We start from the raw sequence: 23394 nt of genomic DNA on the forward strand, positions 1-23394 counted from the left end.
TTCCAAATAAATACCTTAAAAATAATAAATTTGATATTTCGTTTCATGAAACAAATTATTATATCTTTCCCTGGTGAAAGACGAGCGAACTGGAAAATAATTTTTATTAAAACTTTCGATATTATTAACAGAAGGAGGGAAGGAAAAAAAAAAAGGAAAATAATAATGATTACTCGATCGATCTCGTTAGTTTTACTAATTAAATGAGCCAGCCATTTAGATAACGATCTCCGTTCGTCGCGAAACGCATTGCGTTTGACAGCAACTGGACACGTGGGAGTTGAATTATTAAATATGCCGATGAGAATAGTCAAACGTCAACGATTCAATGTACAATAAAAACCGAAATCACGACAGAGTGGACACTTAATGTTCCGTGATGGAACTCTCACCTGTCATACTAGATAATCCATTGTGTGACAGTCCTAGGGGAGAGAAAGATTTCAAAATATATAATACATTCTCCTTTACATCTCCTTTATATCTATATTTGTACACCCACATCTTCCATGTAACATCTTGTACGTAAAAAGAATTATTCAAAAAGAAACGAAATATTTACGAAGAAATATTTTCTATAAAAATTAACAACAAAAAGGAAAAAGATAAGTTTAAAAAAACGCAAAAGTTAAATGACCGAATTTGTTAAGAAATTTGTTAGAAATATTTTCGATATATGTAAGATAGATGTTGAACTAATTTATTATTCGAATGTTAACATTTTTCATTATTTCCATTTAAAAGCAATTCCCAGACTCTACACTTAGATCGATAACATCCCCCTTTTTACCCGTGTACAAGCACCGAACGAAAAGTCGAGTTTGTTTGAAGAGTAAACGGATGAAAACGACGATACAAAGAGAAGGGGAGAGAGAGAGGGAGAGAGAGAGAGAGAGAGAAGAAAAAAGAAAGTGAATGAAAAGCAAGCGAAAACTTGCAACACTCATTAGATAAAATGCTTACATGGAATATTTAATACGTCGGTCTTCGTTTCAAAGTAGATGGGGTAAATACTTGTCGTCGGACTAACACCAAATCTCGAAATATTTCTTTTCAACGATATGAACAAAGCCAGCTAACAATAAACAAAATAAAAATGTTAATCCGTCAAACATACACCATACACCGTACATACATAAAAATCTTTGTAACGAAAAAAAAGGAAAAAGAAAGAAACAGAAATGTTTTTCTCTCACGTTTTCTCGTAATAATCGCAATGCAAACAACAACGTCATTACTTTAAGTCGTTACTTTACTTTTCTCAACGTGACTTACTCAACGAAAGCGTCTTAAAAGCTGATGTTAGAACGTCAGAAAAATCGTGAATAAATTTTTTCCAAAGAAGGTACTTTCCTTAGAAAGTAACGAAAAAAAAAAAAGAAAAAGAAAAAAAAGTGAAAAGTTCGAGGTTCAAGAAGGAAAAAGAGAAAATCCTTCGAGCGAAATTTGGAAGCTGCGCGTGCTGCTGATGTACCCTTGTAAGAAAAAGTCTTCCAATGTAAACAGAACATCAGTCCGAGAGAGAGAGAGAGAGGGGGGGGGGGGATGGAAAGAGAGAAGGAGAGTTTGATGCAACCTTCGAGAAGAGGAATGTGAGTTACGAAAAGCGGTCCTACCATAAGGTCTGCTTCCCACGTTTTCTACGCTTTCGTATAAAATTGTGCGCAATAAGCTTTCGTTCGTGCTAAGAATATCGAAGTATAGTAGTACACACACGCAGATACATATGTACATAGGTCTCTTCTCAAAACTACGACCGGTTGACACGCGTATCATTTAGGATCTAAGAGTTTAGGATTTAAGAAAATTGTGTGTTTATCATTGGACTATTATCTTGTTCAAAAAGAAAAGAAAAAAATACAAACACGCACAACGAGGATTAACCGTACGAGGGTAAACCAATCTTGAAATAATTAAAGGAAGAGTATTAATAATAAGAAAAAATAAAATTCTATACGTATGTATGTATATATAAATAAGAGTATATAAATAAAAATATAGTATATATATTATTAAATAATATATATGTATATATAAAAGAGGACAGTTTAAATTTAATAAATTTGAAGATAAATCGCAACGAACGATAAGGCACATCGTCAATCATATATATACCTACACGATATTGACACACTCTATAATATATTATTATACTTTTCAAAACATTTATTAAATCCTGTTAATTCGATAGGATATCGGTTAAATCAATAAAAACTGCTTATGCACGAGCGAAGATTTATTCTACCGTCGTAACTTACAGGGATACATTTGGATTGTAAATGTTTACTGAAACTTACGCTTTCTATTTAATATCCCGAAATGCAAATTAGCATCGCCTCAAAGAATGCATTTAAACGTGCACGGATAAAGGATACAAAAATCGAGACGTCTTTCGTGCTCAGAAGGTGTGAATTTAAATACAAATTGATATTTCTGACGAGCGTATATGAATTAAAATAGGAAGAGAGAAAGAGAAAGAGAGAAAGAAAAGAAGAAAATCAAATTTAATCAATCTTCTATTGTTTAATCCGAATAATAAAAGAACATTCGAAAACAATAAATAGTCAACAAAAATTACAATTTCCATGGTAGAAAAAAGAAAAAAGAAAAGTAAAAAAAAAAGATGAATCAAGACTGTTCCTATCGTAATTTTCTTTTCTCTTTCCTCTTTCTTTTCCCTTTCTGTCTTTTTTCTTTATTTTTTTATTTTTAATCATCATCAAAAACGATCTATAACGACGAACAAAGATTGGACGTTTTATATGGTTATTAAAATAAAATATAATCTTGAGAAAAAGACAAAAGAAAGAGAAAAAGAGATAGATAGATAGATAGATAGATAGATAAAGAAAGAGAGAGACATCATAAAAGCCCGTTCTCGCAATATCGCACCAATCTACCCCTAATCTCGTAAAATCGCTGACTCTAAAGCGTGTAAAGAAACGTGAGCGAAAACGAAAGAGAGAGAAAGAGAGAGAGATAGAGAAAGAGAGAGAAAAAGAAAGAGAGAAAGAGAGAGAGAGAGAGAGAGGTAGCTGCGAAAACGTGAAATTTCGCTTCGGTCAGGAATCTCCTTCCTTCTTTCCTTTGATGTACTCATCTTCTTACTGTCTACCACCTCTCTTACCAATCTTTCTCCAACCCCTCTTTTCATTCTATACGTCTACTACTCGCGAGACCCACTTAAGTAACTGGGATTCCCTTAGCTCCCTTTCAAATTGCACGATATATTCATTTTAAAATCGTGAACCAACGAACGTAGAAGACGAGGGCGGGTTTCTTAAATTTCTCCTTGTGATTCTGAGTTCAAATTTCGAACGGGAGCATTCCGTGCGATTGAAGGAAATTAGAAAGTTTATTAATCAAATATAATATCGATAAAAATTCATAGGACATGAAATTATTATTTTTTCTATTCCTTCCATTCGTCTCTTTCCCTTTTAATTTTTTAACATAATTTTCAGAGTTGTAATTTACGTACGTTCGATATTAAGATATAATCTATGTAAAACAACAAGTAGATACGATAATCATAAGCAAGTATATGCACATGTATTACACATAAAATATGCAAATGTGTATTTACATTTACGAAATGATATTATCATATGAAGTGTTCCTTTTCGTATTGATTAAGTTTCCTGTCGCTAAGCAACGTCCACCGTTATGCAATTCAAACTTCAATTAACGGACCGTCCTCATTAAAAGACGTCAGTCTTTTCAAATTCATCTCGTAAAGTGTTTCATGAAAAATTACGAAACATCTTGACATATTATTGAGTGTCAAGTAAATTAGAAAAAAAAAAGAAAATAGAAAAAAGAACAAGAAGACAGAAAAAAGTACGCAACGAAATAATAAGATTATCCGAAAGAAAATGAGAAATAAATTACGTCAGAAACTTAAATACATACGTATACTTTTACGTATACTTATGCAAGATATCCGAGTATTAAAATAAACAGTTATACGATAGAAATAAGAAGTACTAGGGAATGTGGAAAATGGGGGGAAAAAAAAGAATCGAAAGAAAGAAATACTAAACAAATCCTATAAGTCGAGTAATTTCGCCAAATAATATGAACAGATTCAAAGAAGAATTTATTCTTACAATAAATTCGCAATGTGTAGTTAGATTGCACAGAGTTTCGTAACCATATCTCGCATACTAAAAGTACTTTGTAATTTCTTCGTGAGTCTCTCGCAATTTTTATTTAAAGTTTCATGCGTATATATATATATTATATATACATGTATGTATATATGTATGTGTATATATATATATATGTGAGTGTATATATATATATATATATATATATATATATATATATATATATATATATATATATAAGTATGTGTGCACGTGTATGTATGTACACACACACACAACGTATATATAAAATGTATTCGAATTGGTCCACATAATCACACGACATAAGAATCTTCGAAATGAAGGAAATGAGGTACGTTTTACGAGAAAACTTTCGTTAAGATCGTCGTAGTATGTAAAGAATGCCAGTCGGTAGGAAAAGGGACCGATACGAAGGTGAAAACTTTTCGAGAATCCTTATATCGACTTACTTTTTTCTATTTTTGTCTTTCCCTCTCTCTCTCTCTCTCTCTCTCTCTCTCTCTCTCTCTCTCTCTCTCTCTCTCTCTCCCTCTCTCTCTCTCTCTGTCTCTGTCTCTGTCTCTGTCTCTGTCTCTGTCTCTGTCTCTGTCTCTATCTCTGTCTCTGTCTCTGTCTCTTTTCTTTGTCTTACGATTTACGAGACTTCCGAGGGTTGTAAATGTTTTTTTGATAAATCCCGGAAAAAAGAGGAAAGTGCAAGGAATATAAAAAACGAAACTTTCGACACCTCGATATTTAAATTATACACAATAAATTTCACCATATAAATTATCTTTTTTCTAAATCTTCTCTCTTTCTAATATCTAAATAAGCAGAGATATTTATAAAGAAGATAGGAATGAATGTATATTCGAATATATTCAAATTTATTATCAAAGTTTTACGGATGAGAAAAGAGAAAGAGAGAGAGAAAATTAATTATCTTTCCTATTAATTATCGTTCCAATTATTTCGAATGATTCCTATCTCTATCTACCTATCTATCTATCTATCTATCTATCTATCTATCTATCTATCTCTCTCTCTCTCTCTCTCTCTCTCTCTCTCTCTCTCTCTCTCTCTCTCTCTCTCTCTCTCTCTCTCTCTCTCTCTCTCTCTCTCTCTCTCTCTCTCTCTCTCTCTCTCTCTCTCTCTCTCTCTCTCTCCTCCTCCATTAAATCAAAATATTTTCGTGACACCTTGCAATACGACAAAGTAATCATTCCGATATTGTCCGTCACTTCTTGAAGGAGAAATATAGAAGAGAATTTCAACGTTGTTACTGTTCTACGATCACGTCGATAATAAAGCATATAGAATTTCATCTGGCTTTCTATTCGTGGTTTGTGAGATTATTATCGAAAACGAAACGTGATCCAATAAATTGTCATTTCGAATATATTAATAGTTCGTTTTTAATCAGCGATATTTTAGTTTTTACTTGCATTTATGAGATATGGAAGAAAAGAAAAAGAAAAGGAAAAGGGAGAGGGAGAGGAAAAAAGAAAAAGAAAAAATAAATAAATTTGGAACGATCGTAATGTTGAAAAATCTTAGGAAATGGGGAGGGAAGGATGTAAGAGGGAGGGAAGAAACTGTGAGATAGAAAAAGAGAAAAAAAGAAAACGAGGAAAAGGGAGAGAATTCTTTAGACGGTACGGTTTCCTACAAACGTACCTCATTAAAAATAATGAGACGTAGGAGTGTGTCAAAGCGTAAAGGACAGAGTGATGGATGAAACTGGTCCATAATGCAAACTACAAAGTCCTTCTTCCAAACATTAAGATGCGATTTTACGTAAGCAGGAAATATATTTATTAACCACGTAAATAGGTAATTACTTTTTCAACATTTTACAAGAGAGAACTTGTAATTGAGTAAAAAATTAAATCGATCATTTACTTTATTGAAAATCTTATCTACATGTACCTCAAAAATTTGATTATTTAAAAAGAGTTTCGACGAGTTTTTAGAAACGACACGAATCGTGTTTAAATAAAATCTTTCCTATCGGTCGATTGAAAACGAATCTTTCGAACAGATTACCTGTTAAAATGGATTCTCAAGTTCGTACGTAATGTAATTAACAGTGATCGCAGATACGCGATGAGCTTTCAAACGATAAAAGTTCCAATGCAACCATCCTCGAATTAACTTGATCGAATTTGTGCACCATGCACGATGAACATAATCGTTTCAATTGTTTCATACGCGATCTAAAGTATCTAATAAACTTATGCTATCGCGAAAGAAAATTACAATTTAATGAGGAGAATTGGTATTAGCGTTAGAGGTTCGCGAGTTAGAGAGAAAGAGAAAGATAGAGAAACCTGGAATAAAAAGTATTTCATTGGACGTTGAAAATTCTTTTTCTTTTTTCTTTTTTCTTTCTTTTTTTTTTTTTTTAAGGAATATAGAACGATTTTTTCCCCCCAAACGGATAAGTAAAGTAAAATGAAAATGTTGTCTTTATAAAAATCACTTAGGTTTCCTTCGTTTGAAGTTTATCTCCTTTCGCCAGATCGATAAAGCGGATTTGAAGCTAAAACACTTTTGAATAATGCACCAACTACTTTAGCTTTTGGTAACCCTAGAAAATAGTGTACGTTTCGCTACTCTTCATAAGAAGAAAAAAAAGAAAGAAAAGAGGAAAAAGAAAAAGAAAACGTATATAGCGACCACGATCGTTCGATAGATACCGGTCCGAAAGTCCCTCTTTCCAAAGAGATAAGAAATCGAATCAACAAATATTTCGCGAATATCGAGAACAATTTCGAACGGATCTCAACTCGCGACAAATGAATAAAATATTCTCTAAGACCAGTCGTGACGTACGACGAACTAACGTATCAGAATCAGTCAGTCCGATTCAAGTAGAAATTCGTTCCTTTTGCGATGCCTTGTACCACGGCCCTAGAGGGAATAAACCTAAAGGGATTCCCTTGACGAGTAGTCGATGATCACCGTAAATTTAGATTTCAACGATACCTTCGACAACGCATCGTCGTCGTCGGCATCAACCCCCTTTTTTCCCCTCTAATCTGCCTGAATATCGAAATCACAAGGGGAATCACAGGGAATATTTCTATCGACTTCGTAAAAGACTTCCGGGAGGAAACTCAACGATACTCGACACTCATGAAAAATGGGATAAAGAAATGCGAACTGCATAACAATGTAATATTATATGTAATAACACGCGTAACTATAGTACAAATGTATCTTACCTATATATGCACAGTGTATCATTTCAAGTTACTTATCTACACGCAATTATTTCTCAAACTATACCTTGTATTCAAAAAATGTTTCGAATAAAACTTATCCTCTTTTGAGAAGGGAAAGAATCTTAGGACGATCAGAAATCTTCTCTAAATGGACATGCCTTTGAGATTTTCAAGGTGATCTTTGTTTCTTTACACGAAACTGTACGTTTTTATTCAGGAAGGCGCGTAGCCCATTCCAAGACGAATTCATTGACTATAATACTTTGATCTTTCAAGGTGATTCGAGGTCGAATAAAAGAACAAAAGTCACCTTGAATGAAAGGAAGCTTTGTTACTACTATAAGATACCCCTTTCTACCTCTCACTCTTTTAAAATGAAATATTTTTTTTTATACGATCTATAATTTGGGAAATAATTTCGTGAGAAACTTCGAACGAGACACCCTGTATCTATGTCTGTTAAAGTTAAAAATTCCTTTAATCCAGAGACCTTATTCAAATTAGATTAAAATAATATTTTACCATAATATTATAGGTACGATAAAGCCTTCAAAGCTTTCTTTCTACTTCTTTCCAATCTGAACTTGCAGAACCTTTCAGAAATAATTATGTCAACTCGAAACAATACATAACCGTTTCCATATCTTGAACTGTATAACATTACTGATAAATAGCATATCCTCCTTTATTCTATAATATTACTCGTCGTCGTCCGTAACGTAACAAAACCATGAAGAAGTAAAGTACCTATTAGTGACACCGATGATAGATGATATCCCATTCGATGCGTGCCACGGAATGACGTAAGGATATACAAACGAGAATGAATCTATCTGCCTTGATTTATAGCTCGTTTCAAATAGAACGCTTAACCTACCTATTTACGATAAACCTACGATAACGAAACGTAAAAATATTTCTAAGATCTCTTACTGTGAAATAACTTTCTTTTTGTTAAAAAGAAAGAAATTAAAAAATAAATAAATGAATAAATAAAAAGAAAAGAGGACGATACAAAACGAAACGAAACGGGAAAAAAAGAAAACAGAAAAAAAGATTATCTCCATAAATCCTACTATCTTGCTGATGGCTTTTGGAGAACACATTTTGGTAAAAGTGAAATTTTGCCAGTTGATGGGAAAAATCATCTATAGCAACATGGCTAACGTCAAAATCGAAGGTTTATCCTCGATAGTCCGTTCGTATGTACATTTGGATCGTTTCCAAAGGGTTTAGCTAGACATATACGAGTATACGATAGCGACGACCTCGGTCGACATTGGCATTACCATTGCCATGGACACTGAACTCGGAATCTGGTAATAATTTATACGTTGGATTATAGAACACTCCTATGGTGAAGGGGAAGGGATAGAAACGGGGTACTGGCAACAATAACAAGTATCGTGTATAGGTACCGCAGGAATTGGCATGGTGTCAAGTATTGCGTAAAAGAGTTTAAGCTTACGATCGATAATTCGTTCGTCCCATGTCTATACTCTTATGTTATGTTATACATATTGATATATACTATAACAAAAAAAAAAAAGATAAAGAAGACAAATAAAAAAAGATATCCGAAATGTTTCGACTTTTACTTTCATACTTTCCAACTTGTTTTTCTCCATCTCTTTTCGTTTTTTGTTCATGTTTTATTATTTTTTTCTTTTTTTTTTAATTCAATTTATCTTTTTTAAAATTGATATCTGAAAGACGAACGAATATTGTTCTTTTTTTTTCAAGTTCTACTTTCTTTTTTCCTTCTTCCTTTTTAAAAGAAAGATCCGGTTTGTAATTTCGAACTGGCAACGAACAAAGTTGAACAGCACGATTAATAACTTGCGTCTGTTACAATCAACAATGAAAAAGGTCGACTTGGATATGGATCAGACATTTGATTTAAGTGCGGTCTAGGAGAACTAAAGTACCTACGTATGTACCTACCTGCAAAAACTTCAACTGTGAGAGATCAGCTGAGCGTGTTTACGGGCGTGCTTACAAGGGAAACAGTCTGACGCGTATCAGACATTTACGCAGAGCATTAGATCAAGCGAGATTTATCTAAACATATATAAGTGTATGTACATGTATATATATGTGTGTGTGAGTGTTTATAGATGTGCATACATTTCTTTCACTTAGATATGCTTTACCATTAGTTAAGATTAAAGAAACAAAAAGATGCGGTAGAACCATCTTCGTTAACTAATGCATTTCGTGTTATCGTACGCGTAATCATAATATTTCAAACTTCTGTTTAATTCAACAAGATTTGTTCGTTTAGCAATTAAATTTTCATATTAATTTCCCTATTGAAATATATAGAAAATTTCAAAACACTCGCATTGCCATGGCTGATCATTAAATTCGACGAGAATGATGGACTTGTTCAAATTAATTCTACGAGAAGATCCAAACCAGAAACAATAACGTGAAATACAGAAATGATAGGCGGAAGATGATAGTACCAGTGAAATTGACAGAGAACGTGAATAGAAACAATAGACAGTAACTGAAATTCAATAATGATTATTTGATCGCTATAAGACGTCTGAGAGAATGGAAATTTATAACAAAATTATTGTTAAAACTGATTTAAAATAATAAAATTTTAGTAAAAATACAATCTTTTTAAGAGAAAAAAAGATTTCAGTTGCTAAGTTAACAAAGACGAACATTAACTATATATATATATATATATATATATATATATATATATATATATATAGACACACGTGCACACGAACTTGTATTGCCATTACAATGTTACTCTCCCTTTCTGCATTGGTCTCCCTATCTCTATTTGTCTCTCTTTCTGTTGTACGGTCACGTAATAATTCAAGAACACTGTTATTGGTGCAGTACCATAAATTTGAATTATCCTCCCCCTTCGCATATTAATAATTTCCTAGGATGGTCGAGGCAATGGCAACACGGAGAACGGACCATCTTCGACACAACGTCGTACCTTAAAGCAACGTAAATAAGACAAAGACTCTTAATAATGCTACAACGCAATGAATTATTACTGATAGGTATTCTCTCTTTCTCTCTCTCTATTCCTTCTCTTCTAGTAAGTTCCAGCTTTCACGTTAAAATAGAAGCCCAGACCAACGTAAGTTAGAATAACGTTACATGAAATAATCTCAAGGCTTAAATTCTTAACACAATAAATATTCGATAATAAATATTCCATCTTCCATAAGTAAAAATGATTATTTTCTTATTATTAAATGACAGTAATATTTCACCCGGAGAAATGTAATTTGTGTGAATCAAAAAAATTGTTTTCGATGGAGATATCTGTAAGGTAATATAATCTACAACGATGTTATAAGGAACGACTTGTTGAGGAATGAAAAATAGTTAAGAGTCGAAAGGTGATAAAGGTGAGAGTACGAGAGAAAGGGAAAGAAATAGAGATAAAGATAGAGATAGAAATAGAGAAAGATAGACAGACAGAGACAGAGACAGACAGAGAGAGAGAGAGAGAGAGAGAGAGAGAGAGAGAGAGAGAGAGAAACTAGATCGATTCTCGTCGAGCGATTCCAAGATCGTAGATTCCACGTTCCATGGCCAAGACGAGGGACAGAGCTACATTACTCTCCAACTGGATAACTCCAACCACATCCTTGCAGACCATACCTCACACTAATGAGATGCTTCGTTGATTCTACAAGCTGACTCCGCACGTGCAAACATACCGGAGGCCTCTATTTTAACGAAAGTGCAAGCTGCCGTGTTTACGTAACCGTGTATGATGGAAATTCAAGTTATGAAACCTCGTTAAATCTAGAATAAGTGCATATCTCTTCGACTCCTCTCTCATCGCGCGTATCACCTCTACTCGCTTTTTGAATATTCTAATTGCAACGGCCAATCTATTTACTTAACGAACATCGACGACGCGAGTCGAAACTTTGATGCGATATTTCGTGTTTGCTTTACTGTATAAAGTAATCACGATAGTTACTGAAAACTGTTAAAATGATTTTAAGATTTTAATTATTTGTTCATAGTATTTTTAGGATGATTAGGATGAATTGATCGTTCGTAATCGATTTTTCTGATTATTAAGATCGTATAAATTATCGTTCGAATTTTGCGATATAATCATTACTGTTTCAACGATTTGTACAATATAATATCGAAAGGAAACATAGAGCTTTTGGTAAATTCAAGATCGAAAGGGCTGCGTGAAAAATTACTTTTTTTCAAGCAATGCAAACAACTCCGATATTTATTTGTTAATAAGAAATAAAGAACGACTGACGTATTACCGTTACCTGTAGGATATGTAAACGCAAAGGAAAATGTCACATTTATTTTCTCTGCTATCGTGGCAGAGATTGTACGATGAATACATACGTGTCTCGTCTTCTAATAAATTACCATGGTTTCCGAGATATGCTTGAATCCAGTGTTAAATGGTACAAGTTGAATTATATTCAACGTAATTAAATGACGATGAAAGATCATTTCCATGGTCATACTCAGCAAAGAAAACGAAAAGACATTGTTAAATATGAGATATAATTAAAAACATGTTTATCAATTTATCAAAAGTCATTAAAAAAAAAAAAGAAAGAAAGAAAGAAAGAAAAAAAACGAAAGTCTCTCTTACATCAAGAATTTAATGAAACGAAGATAAGGTCGACATTTAAAAATACGTATTGGAAAAACAATTTGTCTAATATTACAAATTCCTATTAGATACTTCAAATCAGTGATTTGTAAAGAATAAGACACTTATAATACAAAGTGACAAATAGAGTCGTATTCGCTTAACTGACAAAAATCATTTTCTAATATTTTAACGACTAGTCGACTAGTCGTAGAGATCGATAAGTATCAACAACTACGAGCAACAAGTAGACGAAAATAAGAACCGAAGGCTTTAAAATCGGAACGGCTTTAAAACCGGCAAAGATCGAGGATCGTAATGGATGGAGAAAACATAGCCAAAGTTGGAAACGACGTGTGACTCTTAGAACGAGATGGATACGACGACGACGAGATCCTGAATTTATAGATCCCTCGAGCCTCTTACGTTTCTTGGCCACGCAAGTTTTAGCAAGCGGCTTACCGGTCAGAGTAGAAAAGTAGAAGGTGTCGTATCGTAAGAAGACACGCGAAATATTTTCATGAATATATACAATTTCGCGATACGAGAAATCTTTTAGAAAAATCGATCTCCTAGATCAATTGAAAAATTCAATCGAACTTGTCGAGTATCCAGTATCATACATCATTTCTAGAAACAACATTCCTTTTCGATGGCCAATTTGACGATATCAAAAAATATTCAACACCGATAAAAACTTTGATCACAAACTTAGAAAAGCGACGAATACGATAATATTTTCGAAAGAGTTCCAACTAAAATACAGAGATTACATTTTTAACTTTTATAGGCTACTCCCAACTTTCATGGCCTACTGGGGAATCATAAAAAATGTTTCCTGTGTCTAATACAGAGAGATTCATTTCGCATTCATTGCAAAAATTAAAATGATAACGGTTGCTTCAGGAACTATCGTCACTAGGATGCAATTATAATGGACGAATCGCAGGATCTCACCTCGGGATGTTATCTCGGGGGATATTCAAAAAAAAAAAATTTACTTATACTGTGAAACGATATATATATATGCATATGCATATATCACGTATGAGTTACATTTGTAAAACAATGTCACTAGCTTTCTAAAAAACAAAAACCCGTATCAATTCTGCAAAAATCAATAAAACGTGCGAAAGGACGTTCTTTCGAGCAAGGATAAGAACCGTAGTAATGGTACTAATAATCTCGAATTCTCACGAGTAGAGTGGTCTACAAGGACGAACATCTTTATCATTGTGAGTCCTTCTTAAGGAGGAAGATAGGAACAGTCTGTCCTCCCTCGTAGTTTCAAAGTGACTTGAATTTTCCCTTGCCACACATTGTTGAGATATTTCAACAACCTCTTTACATGTGTGAAGGTTTAACGAGGTCGTTCGGTTCGATCTCGATCGCTCGAAGCTACCGATATCGAATATTGTAACTCGCTCATATGCTTCTCATTCGAATAATAATACTGGGGAGTAAGTCAAATTGACGATATCACAATAGCTGAAGAACAAAACCCGTACAGATCTCTCTCTCTCTCTCTCTCTCTCTCTCTCTCTCTCTCTCTCTCTCTCTCTCTCTCTCTCTCTCTCTCTCTCTCTCTGATTATTTCAAAATATTAGAAAATTGATTTCTGAAAGAAACAAAAATTTTTGTTATTCCTATCTTTTTTATTTTGAAATCGATAGCTACCGTTTGAACGTTTATTACCGGATGGAATTTAAAACCAAAAAAGAAATAAAAAAGAAAAAAGTAAAAAAAAAAAAATCATCAACTTTCAATACTTCCATATTTTCAATTTCAACTTTTCGAAGCGAACGAATTTTATAAGAGAAAAATCCTTTTTTATTCGTTTCCGTTAATATTCCTAATAGTATTATTCTATTAGATTATTTTCTCAAGTTCCGAAATATCATAGATAAAGTAGTTATTATATGATTTTTGACATTGCTTACGAACGATTCTTAAATCAATAAATTTCGCGCGTATGGTACATTGATTTTTGTCACAACGTTCTATATTCATTAAAAACGGAAGAATAACACTTCTGTAGGTAACGACTGATTTATATCCATTGCTTTGTGCATTTTGCGGAGAACTACGTGACCGAATGCGGATGCCGAACGAATAATGGTCAGTAAAATTTATTTGTTCCGATGTGCTTTCGCGCGTCAGAACATTCAAATGATACCCTAAACCACAAATCTGTCGCTTTTTCGATAATAAAAATTAAGTGTTTTATTGTATAATATCGTAATGACTATTACGAATGTATAAACGTCTGATATCAACATTTTCGAATGGATATGTTACCGTGATAAACGGCCAAATCAGAAAAAAATATAGTATTCAAAAATAATGATTATACTTTAATCGATAAATATATTAAGAATATTTTATACGTTACGATCCTTGCGTTAAAACGAACGATTACGCAAAAAGCTTTAAATTGTTTTGCATATGTAAAATTGTACATCGTATATGTAGATATATATATGTGTGTGTGTATGTGTATGTATGTATGTATATACTGCATATATATAGATATATGCTCGATTAATTAATGCATATGACGAGTCTCGATGTATAAATCGAGAACTTCATCAACTTCATCTCTCTTTTTCTGGACGGAAACATATTCTCGTTTCTACCCTTCCTCTCCCTCTCTTCTCACCCTCTCCCTTTCCACCGAACAAGTAACGTTACTCTCTCGAAACGATCGACAATCGTCGACAAATTGAAATACCGCCCGCGTCGAGATTTCGGAGTAACCTCCGAAATAACATCCCTATAACCTTTCTACTCGCTATTGTATACTACGATATGGTCGGAGAGGCGGGCAAACGTACGGTTATCACCTTCTACCAATCGACGATCTCGTTGTGGACGCCAAAAGAACGGACGAAAAAAAAAAAAAGGAAAAATGAAAAAGAAGAAAAATCAAAAAGAACAGAAGACCAGAGAAAAAACTTCGACTTGAAAAGTGTGCGTGAAGAGAACATTTACTCGATGCAACGCGCGTACAGCGTACGTGTACGACATTGAAGAAAGAAAGATAGAGAGAGAGAGAGAGAGAGAGAGAGAGAGAGAGAGAAAGAGAGAAAGAGAGAGAGAGAGTGAGAGAGAGAGAGAGAGACACATAGGTCATGGAATGAAACACGAACGATCATTTTTTCTTCTAGAAAGAAAATTGAAAACAAAACAATAAAAAAAAAAAAGATAAAAAAAATATAATATAAATAATTTAAATTTAAATAGATTTATGAATCTCGACGAAGAACAGAATAAAAATTACAGATAAAAACTTTTAAAAAAAGGATCATAAAGAATAGAATAGAATAGAATGGAATAGAATAGAATAGAATAAAAAAAATAAAATGAAATAAAATAAAATAACGTAAATTTTAAAAGACTTACGAATTTCGACGAAGGACGAATTTCGTTGTTGATTCCTTTATAAATGTCCGTGCTGATCGTTAAATCTTTCGTAGTTTGTCGAATCAATGGATAATGATCCTCCGATTCGCCATAATCATCGCTGTCGTCTAAGTTATCGTCATGGTTCCTCTCGGTAGCTTTTATTCTTATAGCGTATTCCCGCGCATAATGTCTCACTGCCATCACTCTTGATAATGACAGCACCAAAAGTTCGATTCTCGAAGCTTTTTCCCGAATTAAACGTATAACTGCGCATGCGTTAACAACGCGAAATGCTGCGGTATAAAATCAAATAACACGGATCGTTTCGCACTATTCGCGAAGAAAGAACATATTCGAACCTGAAATCGTTATCAATTTAACGCGTCGATCCTTAAAAGTTATTTCCTACGAGAGTTGTTATGAAATGAAGAACTTTCTGTTTTTGTCTCCCCCACTTCACTTTCAACGATTATAAGAAACAAATACAAATAAATTTCATCGAAAACGTGTTCCTTACTTCGTATTGCCAATGTCACACGATCACAGTAATAAATAAATTTGTTTACATCGCCGAGTGATAAATCGACTTACGTAATCGTTATTGCTATAATTTGATATACATACACATTGTATACATACACACACACACATAAATGTATCATATAAAATTAAGATAAGATTGTACATAGGTAGATATATAAGTAGGTATATGGTTTTTATACGAATATTTGATAGAAATATATTTGATAAATAAGATGTATTTATAATCGTATTTATTTTCTCGATCGTACGATTTCATGTGAACTCGAATATCCACAGATATAGTATTACGCGTATACATAGTTTAACACGTTCTTTGCTATGTGTATCATTAATGATATTAAATTCATTCAAAACATCAAAGACCTAAATTAAATGTTGAGCAAAAACCACTCGACACGAAACGTGTTAATAAAATCGTTCTATCCTTTTCGAAATCATTTCAAACGTGTAAATCGCGTACCAAATTTTACATTTCTCTCTCTCTCTCTCTCTCTCTCTCTCTCTCTCTCTCTCTCTCTCTCTCTCTCTCTCTCTCTATCTATCTATCTATCTATCTATCTATCTATCTATCTATCTCGTATATATCATATATCATATATATAACATAAGCGTTCTTGTAATTTACCTATAGATCGTATATAAAAAGATTCGTATATACAATACAAAGATATAAAATTACAAATTATAGTAATTATTCATATTCAAGTAGAAAAAGATCAATTTGAAAATACAATCTTTGTATTCAAATCCTTTAGAATCTATCCACAAAAATTGATCGAACGAGATGCTAATCGACATCGCGGAAATACTTCAGAAATTCGATCTAATGCATAAACAAACGGATGCATTCTAATTGATAGATATTGTCAAGATCGATCATGCATTTACGAAATGTATCGCGTCGATGAAATTAAAAAATATTTTCATTTATACCAAAGGCATAAACTGATTAACTGATCTTCCGAAACTGTAAATAAATAAGTTTTCCTCGATGTTGCACTGCCGATCTCGTTAGACGTGAATTTGTAAAAAAACGAAAAAAAAAAACGCAATCGATATGATAGGGTAAAAAGCGAGATTACATTTATAATTAGTAGCAGTTGATTACTCCAAGTTGATTACTACTAGTTCAAGTAGTATCTTGGAATAATTATCAAACTTAATGAGACAACACCTGGGACATTAAAGTGAACCTACTTTAGCTACGTATGTACATATATACATACGTGCATACATACATGTTTGCATATATGCATACATACATACATACATATGTACATACGTAACTTCTATTCTCACTGGCTTAATTATGGCCAGAAGATAAGCATCTAATTAGCTCCGAAAGAGATACATGCAGACATAAGCAACCCAACCAAACATACGAATACAAATGATAGCTTCGAGTTTTACTGACAGAAAAAAAAAGAAGAGATTGACCTAGATATCGATTTAAATGAATTATAATTCCCGAATAGGGGTTTAAAAATGAGGTCGAATTCGGTACAAGGCAAGCACAGCTCTCTCGGTTTATTATACGTGCCGCGTGAGGTAAAGAGAGACCTCGACTGGATTCATCAGTAGCGACATCCATCAGCAATGCCATCAGCAATGCCTTTAGCAAAAGCATCAGCAACACTCGGTAAGCAAATTCTATAGAAAGAAGAAAGTATTCAATTCCACGAACGGTTCCACGCTAATTACATTTCGTCGCGAATATGACGCTCATTATCTTTTCTATAGATACATTTGCTATAACCTACGTATAAGTATCTTTCAAAGTCCACGACTAATAAGATCTATCGCAAATTAAGTCGATCGAAGTATTATTTTTAAGATAGAAAAGTAAAATAAACGTGACTATAAGGAAGATCGACATGAACAAATTGTTGATACAATGTAATTATCTATGTACACCGTGTATATGTATCTCGATCATATTATTATTCTAGAGACGTTTGAAATTTGATTGTTTGCGTACGTTTATCTACGCTATTATTACACGCTATTATTACGACAATGGCAATTATTATTCTATCATTCTTTCATTCTTACATATGAAGGAAAAGTAATTGTTCTTGCAGAAAAAATATTTCTTATATAAAATTTTTAATTGTTATTCAGACTTGAAATTAATTTCTTATTGTTCTTTCTGTCGTTTAAAATCAACTAAAAATATTTCAAATAAGAATATTCGAATAAATATTCAAATAAAAATGTATAGCTAAATTACAATCATATTGCAACTAATATGAAGTAATAAAAATATTTATTAAAAATCGTATCAAGATTTTTCATAGATGTATCAATTTGTCTCGCAATCGGTTAAGTCGATATACTTTGATTTCATCATTTGCTATAACTTACGTTGATTTCATCAACTAAACATTTTTTAATTTATGTTATATGCATTTTCTCAAAAGTATCACCTACAAAACGTAAAGAATAAGAGCCAAAGAATAATAATAAGGATCATAGCATATTTCTTCTGAAATAATTAAATCCGGGAAAAAAATTGCAAAAATGAATAAACGAAAGAAAAAGAATTTTAATTCGACTTCCCCTATAATTTGTTGCGGACGTTAAACATTGTAAACATTAAACAAACGAATAAAATGCAATTATGCATTTTGGTTTGTACAGTTTCGATTGAGCCACGAAATTGTTTCTCACTCAAGAAAAAAGAGAGAAAAAGAGAAAATCACAAGAATTGTAAAGATAACGACGCTCGTTATTTTCGACAATGACGACGACAACGACGACAACGACAACGACGACAACGACGACGAAGATGATGAACGATCAAGAAATAGATTAGGTTTGTATCTACTATACAAGTAAATATTGAAGGAAGAGACATCGAACGAATCGTGCGATGCAGTGAAAGCAAGTATCTTTCGCCAAGCTCTGACACAATAGTTTCTATACGCGTTTATAGTCCGAGTCTACATTCTACTATAGTTTCTGCAATAAGACACGTCTTTAAAATTGAAAGACAGAAACAGATATATATATATATATATATATATATATATATATATAGAGAGAGAGAGAGAGAGAGAGAGAGAACTGTGTTTGTATATCATATTGTTATAACAACGCATCTAAATTATATTTTTCGAATTTCATACGTATCATAAATTTGATTATGATATAATGTTTTCTCTTCTTCTATAATATAGTGTGTGTGTGTGTGTGTGTGTATTCTATAGTATAGATGTTTTCTCTTCTTCTATAATATAGTATGTGTGTGTATATATATTATTATTATTATTATTCTATAGTATAGATATAATGTTTTTAATGTCGTCAGATGAATATGAGAACGTAGAAGAAAAAATTTTAAGTCAAAGAATAAATGTACGACGATAATATCGTTTGAAAAATTTCTCAATCACTTTATGGGACTATAGTTTCTGAAACGAGATACGTTTTTAAGATTAAAAAAAAAAAGAAAGAAAGAAAGAAAGAGAGAGAGAGAAAGAGAGAGAGAGAAAGAGAGAGAGAGAAAGAGAGAGAGATTTCCTTATACTTTGCCTTATTATCATCGATATACTCTCTCAATAATCAAAATTTTATTAATGTTAATTAAAAATGATCGAGACGTTTAAAAAAGGTTGCATAATTTCATCGAAACAAACGACTTCGGATTAACTGTCTTAAAATATCTCGTTGTCATAAAAAAAATATCTAAATTATATTTTTCGAATTGCATACGTACCACAAACTTTCGATAATATGATCTTTTTAATGTCGAGTGAATATGAGACCGTGAAGGAAGAAATTTTAATTTACATAATAGATATACGACTACAATATCGTTAGAAAAATTTCTGAAAACACGAAACATTTTTCTTATACTTATAAAATCGTTAAAATCGTTAATAACACTTTTAGTGATACTACGACTTTAACTCGAACTGAACTTTTTAATCAACGACTAATTCAATCAACAGTATAGCCAACGGTAAAACTTTTAAATAGTATATCGTTCTTAACTTAAACGTTTTTGTGATATTAATAACTATATGAAAATTGTATACACAATATATAATTATATATTATATATATATATATTACCTCCGATTATTTTAATTAATATTCCACTTATTAAACCGTTTTATTTGTATTCACTATCACACAGGTTAACCTTTTTTCCTTTCTTTTCTTTTTTATATTTACATCGATCCCTATCACGAAACGCTTTTCACTTTTGATCGGCACAAAGAAGACGAAATCTAATCGAATTACTTTCGTAATCGTTCTCGCGTATATTAAACGAGTTTTTCACGAAGGAGAATGGTATAAAACGTACCGGAGAACGCATGCGAGTTCGTTTTCCAACTGACAAGTAAAGAGAAAGGATCGTTCTAGCTATTCTACGACTAGTACATACACGCGGCCCTGACACGCTGCTTGACACCATCTTATCGGCGTCATTACTAAGCTCGGATAAATTAAACAAAAGTTGTATGAAAATCTTGGAATTATATTCATGTACATAACTTTCTTAAGAAGAATAATTAAGTATATATCTTGCCTCTCTTTCCCCTTCACTCTTATAATAACACAAACCACAGCAATTTCCGTACTTTCCGTACTTTCCGTATTAACCATACTCGTAGTAGTTAAGATTAGTCATACGTACATGTGTACGTGTACGTGTTTGTTTCTCTTCGTTTGTGTTTCCACATGTCGATAACGTAAAATAAAGAAAAGGAAAAGAATTAAAATAGTTCATTTACTTACGTATTACGATCGTAGAACTACATCATAACATCGCTGGGATAACCATCGAACCAAACACTGCGATTTGCTTGATCTCACTCACTCAAATGCTTCGTTATAATAATGATAATATAATAAAAACACTGCACTGACACTCGCGATACCTTCTTACGCTCGATCACAGTTACTACCGTTATTTTTCTATTGTCGAATCTACTTGAAATAAATAGAAAATCTTAGAATTGCAGCGATCGTTTACAACGCTGTAGTTACTTTCTCCAACCGCGCAAATAACGGATTATTGTGATTACTCTGACGCGATTCGTTATTGTTTTGCTTCACGGCAATCACGTGACTAATGTTGTCTAATATTCATGTTATTTAAAAATTGTATGATTATGTTTATATTAATCGAATTTTATATGGTGATGTTATTACTAAATACATTATGAGATGATAATTAAATGTATTATGTTACTAAAAACTATAAATGTTATAATTAAATATATCTTTTTATAATTCATGGATAATTGAAACATTTATTTACTAGCTTTGTTACAATGAGATATTTTCGTTTTAAAGTTAGTTACACCACTAAACCACTAGATGTCGCTGAAAGTCCGATAAATTGATAGCGTTCTACATTTGAGGTTATGTATAAGATCAAATTCTTTCTATTCGTTACCGAAGCTTCGTGTATGTAACGAACTATGAATAGATCATGTTAAGAATCTCTTTAGTGTTTTTTCATTGTAAAAAGATGTTAATAAATAAATTAATCTTATAAAATTACAAATCCAGTGACAATTCTAAATTATTATTAAAGTAATTAAGTACTTATATTTTGTATAAATTATTGTTTATTATTATAAAAAAAAAAACAATTCAAATAAGAAGAAAGAAATTCAATGTATGATAAAGTGAAACATGTTTATAAGAAATAGTAATGGCAAATCAACTTGCCTGTAACCTAGTAACGTTGATTATTAAAGCATATCAATTACAAACGTATTCATTATTATTGCAATATAGTATACAATCAAAAATAGGTTTCTTTAATTTATTAACGATACAAGTGATAAGAAAGTATTCTTTTAATACTTATAAATATAATGGGTTTTATAAAAAGAATATGTATAATACTTCTGCACATATAAAGCCTGATCGATCATTAATTATTAATTTATCAAATATTCTTTCAATTAATAAGTATGAAGCATTAAAAATCTGGAAAGGTATTATTAAATGTAAAGTATTAACAAAAGAAGAGATAATAAATATGATTACTATCGCAAATAATGCTGGTTTGTCAGTATCTTCAATTGTAGAAAACTTACCAATACTGATAGAAAACATTAATAGTTTAGAAGAAAAAATTGCTTGCATCAAAAATATTGACGATGATATCTCTGAAATGCTTTCATTACTAAACATAAATAAAAAATATTTAAGTGTATTAATGTTTAATGAAGAGACAATTGAAGGAAAGAAAATAAATAAAATTAAATATCTTGCAGATGAATTACATGTAATTATAAAATCAAATCACAAATTTGAGTTTAAAAATTTTACGTGTTTACTTATTTTTATCACTTATGTTATTACTTTTAAAACATTTGTATTTTTTAGTGTAGTGTCCATACATTGTGTGAATATATTGAAAAAGAACCCTCAGTAATAGCACTTTCTATTAGAAGAATAAAAGAAGTTATAAAAACACTGAAAGGTAACAAAAATTATTCAATAGATTATTTGTTATATTTTTCATTTTATAATATATTATTTCATATTATTATAGATTATTATCGTATATATTATTTTTTATTTACTCATATATTATTTTCATTATTATAGAATTTGATTATGAATTAAAGGATATATTAATTGCTCTTTGGGTATTTAATTATAATGCAAGAACCATACACAGAAGATCATCAATGATGAAAGCAGCAGGAATGAAAAAAATAATGCCTTGGATACTTCGAGGTTCTATACATGAATTAAGCAAGTAAGTTCATTAAAACTATATTATTCAACAATTAAATATAATAAAAAATTGTTTCAGCCATATAAAAACATTAAAGAAAACAGAAATGTTAGAGGAAATTTATGGTAAACATGTGGATTTCTTAAGTAAAAAATTAAATATGACTGAAGATGAAATTAAATTTTATGTTAATAGAGCACCAGATTTGTTAGATGTATCAATAAATAAATTAGATAAAGTAATAAATATACTGTATGAATATGGATATAATAGTCAAGATATGTTAATGTATTATCGTGTTTTCTTACTTAGAACAACATTACTAGAAGAACGCCTTAAAATATTACAACAATTACGGGGAAAACATAGACTATCATTACTATATTGTAATTCAAAGATCTTCGAAACTGTAGTTAAAAGTACATATAAACCTAATACTAAAACAATACCTGATGATAAAACAATACCTGATGATAAAACCATACCTGATGATACTGATGATAAATAAATCTAACAAGTAATACATAAATTTGCTATACAGAATTGCTAAACGATTTGATATAATTTATGTAATAAATTTATATATTCAAAATATCTCTGTTACTATATTCTTTATATATAAAATAATGTTAATCAAATATAAAAATATATATAACAAAAATATATCTAGATTATATAGGATTAATAATAAAAGTTTTGTGAAAGGATATATAATTGATATTAATGTAAGGATACTGCCACTTATTTTTTTACAAAATATTCTTTAGATTATAT

At 31.6% G+C, this 23394-nt stretch overlaps 2 protein-coding genes across 4 annotated transcripts in view; one reads left to right on the plus strand and one right to left on the minus strand.

Moving 5' to 3' along the window:
• The window catches only part of LOC127065624 (venom dipeptidyl peptidase 4), a 269779-nt gene extending 253824 nt beyond the window's left edge, over positions 1-15955 (minus strand). The window contains exon 1 of the mRNA XM_050998217.1: positions 15363-15955. Coding sequence (XP_050854174.1) covers positions 15363-15566 — 204 coding nt within the window. The 5' untranslated portion in view covers positions 15567-15955. The remainder of the gene's footprint in view (positions 1-15362) is intronic.
• Positions 15956-21289: 5334 nt separating this feature from the next.
• LOC127065980 (transcription termination factor, mitochondrial) lies at positions 21290-23377 on the plus strand. Of its 3 annotated transcripts, none has more exons than XM_050999088.1 (4): positions 21290-22161; positions 22263-22359; positions 22488-22641; positions 22933-23377. In XM_050999088.1, the coding sequence occupies exons 1-4, from the start codon at positions 21580-21582 to the stop codon at positions 23126-23128; spliced, it is 1029 nt and encodes a 342-aa protein (XP_050855045.1). In that variant the 5' UTR covers positions 21290-21579; the 3' UTR covers positions 23129-23377. The 3 variants fall into 3 exon arrangements, with proteins under 3 accessions (XP_050855045.1, XP_050855044.1, XP_050855046.1); XM_050999087.1 differs by having other exon boundaries at positions 22699-23365; XM_050999089.1 differs by having other exon boundaries at positions 22027-22161; positions 22268-22359; positions 22699-23355.
• Positions 23378-23394: the final 17 nt, after the last annotated feature.

Source organism: Vespula vulgaris, chromosome 8, assembly GCF_905475345.1.
Source record: "Vespula vulgaris chromosome 8, iyVesVulg1.1, whole genome shotgun sequence".
Taxonomy (NCBI): Eukaryota; Metazoa; Arthropoda; class Insecta; order Hymenoptera; family Vespidae; genus Vespula; species Vespula vulgaris.